Consider the following 5,501-nt stretch of genomic DNA (forward strand, 5'->3'; position numbering starts at 1 on the left):
AGAGAGAGAGAGAGAGGAGCCTGGTCAGCCCTAGCCCATGGCCCTGACTGCCAGCCCCTTCGGCCTGGGGGGCGGCTCCAAGCCCCCTTGCCTCCCCTTGGGGCTGCTCTCGCTTCCGCTGCACCTCAGCCACGCCCCCTCCCTACCCCTGGCCACGCCCCCCCCAGGCAGGGGGATCCCAGAGCACAGTTCCACCTCTCTTCTCCCCATTGGGCCTCTATGTGACTGAGGCCCCAGAGTGCAGGGACCAGACCAAAGCGGGACAATGCCAGGCCCAAGCAGCCGGGGAGATCATAGAATATCAAGGTTGGAAGGGACCTCAGGAGGTCATCTAGTCCAACCCCCTGCTCAAAACAGGACCAAGCCCCAGACAGATTTTTGCCCTAGATCCCTAAATGGCCCCCTCAAGGATTGAACTCACAACTCTGGGTTTTAGCAGGCCAATGCTCAAACCACTGAGCTATCCCTCCCCCCAACATGGGGGTGACCTGGGTCCTCCTGCCCGCCTCGGCCTCTCCTGCAGTAGCTGGCCCGGTCCAATCCTGCGCATGGGGATCCCTCTGCCTGGGATTGGCTCGCCCTGGGCGTGGGGCCTGTCTCTCCCCCTCGGGGCTCAGGTGATTGTGGCTGCTGTCCCCGCTGGGTGGGATCCCGTCCCATGCCTGGCGGTGAGGGGCAGCGGGTGATGGGAGCCCCCCCCACCGGCGCTCCGGGGCAATGGCATTCCAGCTGGCGAGCCAAGCAAGTAGCCAGCAAGGAGGGTCTTTCCCCTGTTGTGCCTGAGCCTCACAGAGCATGTGTGCGGAGCCACACTGCCCCAGGGGGTCCCGAGATGGGGCCCACCCTCACCCCAGGGCAAGCTGGCACACAGAGGGCGAAGGGGCTTGCCCATGGTCCCAGGTGGGCACGTGGCAAAGCGGAGTCCTGGCTCCCCTGTGTGCATTGTGTGCGTTGCAGGTCGGACACACAGGGCGCTCCCCTGCGGCAGGGCGCGGCGCCCGGGTTTCAGGCCAGCCGCTTCCAGGCCTATAGAGGCTGAGTACAGAGTGCCAGGCTCTGGGAGTGGGGGAGAGCTGAACTTGGGATCCGGTTCAGCCTGTCTGGGCACCCCCCGCCCCCCAAACGACAATGGGCTTGTCAGGGCTTCGCGCCACAACACGGGCATGTGCTGGGCACCGGGCATGGCGCTTAGCAACCAGACTCACTGCAGGCAAGGTGCCCTGCCCCTCCAGTTGGGGTTGGATATGCATTTGCACTGGAGGGGCGTTGCATTGGCAATGGGGTGTGTGCATTGGGGGGTTGTTTGCATGGGGGGGGTGCCTTGGGGAATTGCATTGAGGGGTGTGTGACGTTGTGCCGTCTATATGGTTTTATAAAAACATGATAATAAGTGAATATAATGTAACTGGGATATGCTTCATGCAAAAGGTCTCTTGTAAGGTATCATTACAAAGCTTATAATCTACTGAGTGTGGTCATCCTATTTGTATAAATGTACCACTCTTGTATCTAAAACTAGAAATATGAAATATAACTCTGAGGGCCTATTGTAATTATGCAAAGTGTGGGCCATTAATGGTGGTTTGGAATCTTAATAACTCCCATTAACCAGGACCATTGTCTGCAGATGGCTGTTTACCTGTGAGTCTTCCTGTATACGTGTGTGCTGGCAAGTGGGTAATGAAGTCTTGCGGTGACATGTCACCTGACCTGGAATCCATCTTTAACCTGGTGCTTTTCCAGTGGGGTGGGGGGCAACCCAAAGGGACAAAGGTTCCCGCCTTATGCAAAAGATATATAAAGGGGTGGAAGAGAACAAAAAGAGGGAGGGGGCCATCATGAAGAATCCCCTAGCTATCACCTGAGCTGGAACAAGTGCTGTACCAGGGGAAAGAATTGTGCCCAGGCCTGGAAGGTGTCCAGTCTGAGGAAAAAACTTACTGAAGCATCTCTGAGGGTGAGATGATCTGTATTCAGTTTGATTAGACATAGATTTGCGCATTTGATTTTATTTTGCTTGGTGACTTACTTCATTCTGTCTGTTACTAATTGGAACTACTTAAATCCTACTTTCTGTATTTAATAAAATCACTTTTTACTTATTAATTAACTCAGAGTATGTATTAATACCTGGGGGAGCAAACAACTGTGCATATCTCTCTATCAGTGTTATAGAGGGTGAACAATTTATGAGTTTACCCTGCATAAGCTTTATACAGGGTAAAACGGATTTATTTGGGTTTAGACCCCATTGGGAGTTGGGCATCTGAGTGCTATGGACAAGCACACTTCTGTGAGCTGTTTTCAGGTAAACCTGCAGCTTTGGGGCAAGTGATTCAGACCCTGGGTCTGTGTTGGAGCAGAAGGAAGTGTCTGGCTCAGCAAAACAGGGTGCTGAAGTCCTAAGCTGGCAGGGAAAACAGAAATAGAAGTAGTCTTGGCACATCGGTTGGCAGCTCCCAAGGGGGTTTCTGTGATCCAACCCGTCACAGGATGCATGCATGTGTTTGCAGGGGGGTATTTGCATGGGGAGAGGGGTTGTGTTTGCATTGTGTGTGGTTGCATTAGCGGGTTGCATGAGCGGTGTTTGCATTGCGGGCTTGCTCTGGGGGGTGGCCTGCGTGTGTTTGTGTCAGTGAGAGTCCACTGCCTTTTACAGGGGCGCTCAGGTTCCCAGGAGCTACCTCAGAGCACGGCCCGGGACCCCAAGGGCCAATCCAAGGCTCCCCATGAGGGGCTCCGCCCACCCCTTCGCCTGGGAATTCCCACCCAAGAAGCAAGGCAGGGTTTGGCTGCAGTTGCTGAGGTTCAAGGATGAGCCCACCCCGGACCTTGTATTTTCGATTACTCTGCAAAAGCCAACAGGTGCATGCAGGGTGGGGCCAGCTCCCTCCCCGATACATCTTCCCCTCGGCCCTTCCTGCTCCCAGCAGTGCCCCCCACGGGCCTGACCAGCCCCTGCAAAAAGCCCAGGGCGGCCACCATGAAACCCACCAGGATGGGAGCCCCGAGCCATTGCAACGAACCACACAGCCCCGGGGACCCCGGGGGGGGGGGGGGGGGGAAGGAGGGACCGCAAAGGGGTTTGCCCACTGTCCCAAATGAGCAGCAGACAAAGCTGGGAATATAGGACCCAGGAGTCCTGGCTCCCAGCTGCCCTGATTTAACCATTAGATCCTACTCCCCTCTCAGAGCCAGGAATGGGACCCAGGAGTCCTGATTCCCAGCCCCCCCGCCCTAACCACTAGACCCTACTCCCCTCCCAGAGCCAGGAACGGGACCCAGGAGTCCTGGTTCCCAGTCCCCCCGCTCTAACCATTAGACCCTACTCTCCTCCCAGAGCCAGGAACGGGACCCAGGAGTCCTGGTTCTCAGAACCACCCCCCCCACACACCCCCTTGGCAGCTGCACCAATCCTGTAAGCAAAGCCCCCAGGCAACAAACGAGCCCCTTGCCTGGAGCCTGGTTGCCCGGCGGGGCTCTGCCTGGGCTGAGCAGGGACTGGTGCCCCACCGGCGCCCGCACTCACCTTGCAGGACGCTGGCTGGCAACTGGTGAAGCTCCTTGCCCACGGGGGCGCCAGCCGTCAGCTGCAGGAGGCAGACCAGCGGCAGCAGCATGGTGTGGCAGGTGGGAGCGCTAGGCTGGTTCTGGGCCGGCTCTTCCCCTCTGCCTGCCTGGCCGCTGGGCCGGGAGCTGGGGTCCCCCCCTCGCTCCTCGTCTCCACCGCTGCGTGCTCTGGAGCTGACAGGGGAACAATGAGTCCCGGGGCGAATGGCGTTGTATATATACAGTGCCCCAGGGGGGGCCGGGGCCGCGCTTTCCCATGCTGGGGGACACACAAACGGCTGAATTCATTAAGGCAGCGCCCGGCGGTGGTGCCAGGGCCCTGCCGTGGGGATGGGCCGGGAAGGTGCCGGTAAATGGGGGCGGGAGGGGAGCTGATCCAGTTGGAATTCATTAGGGTGGTGAGTTCTCCGGGCCCGGGCTGGCTGGCTTGGGAGCAGGGGCCTGGCTGCAGCCTTCCCCGGGCTGAATGAGCTCATTGTTCCCGGTCCCCGAGCGGGCGGCCCCATCAAAGAGCCCCCTAATGATCACAGGCGACCCGCGGGCCTTGATCATTTTCACGCTTTTAGCCTCGCCAAGCCGCTGTTGTCAGTTCACATCACTGCGGCCCCGGCACGGACTCGGGGCCCGGGCCCCCACAAACGGCCTGGCCGTTAGCGGCTGGGCAGGGGGCTCGGGCTGAGAATGGACTTGTCAGCAAATCCGGCCAAGGCCCCGGGGTTCTGGTGCCGACGCGCCCGCCCGCTCGCCCAGAACGATTTGTGACGCACGGCCTCGCCGTGCCCACAGGCACCCGCGCTGTCCTGTGACCTGTCGGGGAGGTGGCGATGGCAGGGCCTGGGGAGGGAAGGCAGGGCCTGGTGCTTGGGGGAGGACAGTGGAGAGATTCTCACTTGCTCCCTGGGATCCCCACCTGTCCCACACACCTCCCTGGCTCCACTACCCCCCCGCCCCTGTGCCCCCATCACCCCCTCTGAACACTGGGGCTGTTCAGCTTGGAAAAGAGACAACAAAGCAGGGGATGTGCTAGAGGTCTATAAAATCACGACTGCTGTGGAGACAGTGAATAGGGCTGTGTTATTTACCCCTTCACGTCATACAAGAACCAGGGGTCACCCGATGCCATTAAGAGGCAGCGGCTTGAAGACAAAGTAGAGGACATACTTTTTGATCTCATGCACAAATCACCTGTGGAACTCCTTGCCAGGGGATGTTGTGAAGGCCAAAAGTAGAACTGGGTTCAGAAGAGACCTGGAGTAGTTGAGGAAGGATAGGTCCATCGATGGCTATTAGTGAAGATGGTCAGGGACACAACCCCATGCTCGGGGTGTCCCTAAACCTCTGACTGCCGGAAGCCAGGAGTGGAAGACGGGGGTGAATCTCTCCATAACGGCCCTCTTCTGTATGCTCCCCCTGCAGCTCTGGTATGGGCCACTGTCAGAGGCAGGATACTGGGCTGGATGGCCCATGGTCTGAGCCAGGAGGGCAGAGCTCTGTATTTTGGAAGGGCCTGTCACCCATGGGTGCAGGCATAGCCGTCCTTAGGAGCCTGGCCTAGCGTGCTGGGATCCAGGGGCTGCGGGGAGAACCTAGCCCAGCTCAGCAGTGACTGGGAGTCAGGTAGGGTCACTCGCTGTCAGCCTTGCTGGGGAGCCCCAGGGCGGAGCAAGGGTGCCTCCCTGTCAGCAGGGGGGTGCTATCAACCGGGACTTTGGGGGGCAGGGCTGGGCCCCCAGGCAGGGAGCGCAGGGACCATCTGAGAGCCGAGAGCTCCGGGTGCCCTCAGGCCGGCCGCTTGGCACCACGCAGAGCAGCTGTGTGGGGGGCTGGGAGCTCAAGGCCTGGCGAGTTTCAGGAAGCAGGGACCCGAGCAGATCCCGGCAGGCTGGGCCAGGGGGGGTGGGGGGCATTGCCTAGTTCTGTCTGGGCTGGGG

The 5,501-nt window shown here is 59.4% G+C and overlaps 1 protein-coding gene across 1 annotated transcript in view; it reads right to left on the reverse strand.

The window, feature by feature from the left end:
• Positions 1-3,620, reverse strand: part of PRSS56 (serine protease 56) — a 13,841-nt gene extending 10,221 nt beyond the window's left edge. Inside the window, exon 1 of the mRNA XM_026649933.1 lies at positions 3,530-3,620. Within this exon, the coding sequence (XP_026505718.1) occupies positions 3,530-3,620 (91 nt within the window). The remainder of the gene's footprint in view (positions 1-3,529) is intronic.
• Positions 3,621-5,501: the final 1,881 nt, after the last annotated feature.

This window comes from Terrapene carolina, unplaced genomic scaffold (assembly GCF_002925995.2).
Source record: "Terrapene carolina triunguis isolate 2854851 unplaced genomic scaffold, T_m_triunguis-2.0 Scaffold88, whole genome shotgun sequence".
Taxonomy (NCBI): domain Eukaryota; kingdom Metazoa; phylum Chordata; order Testudines; family Emydidae; genus Terrapene; species Terrapene triunguis.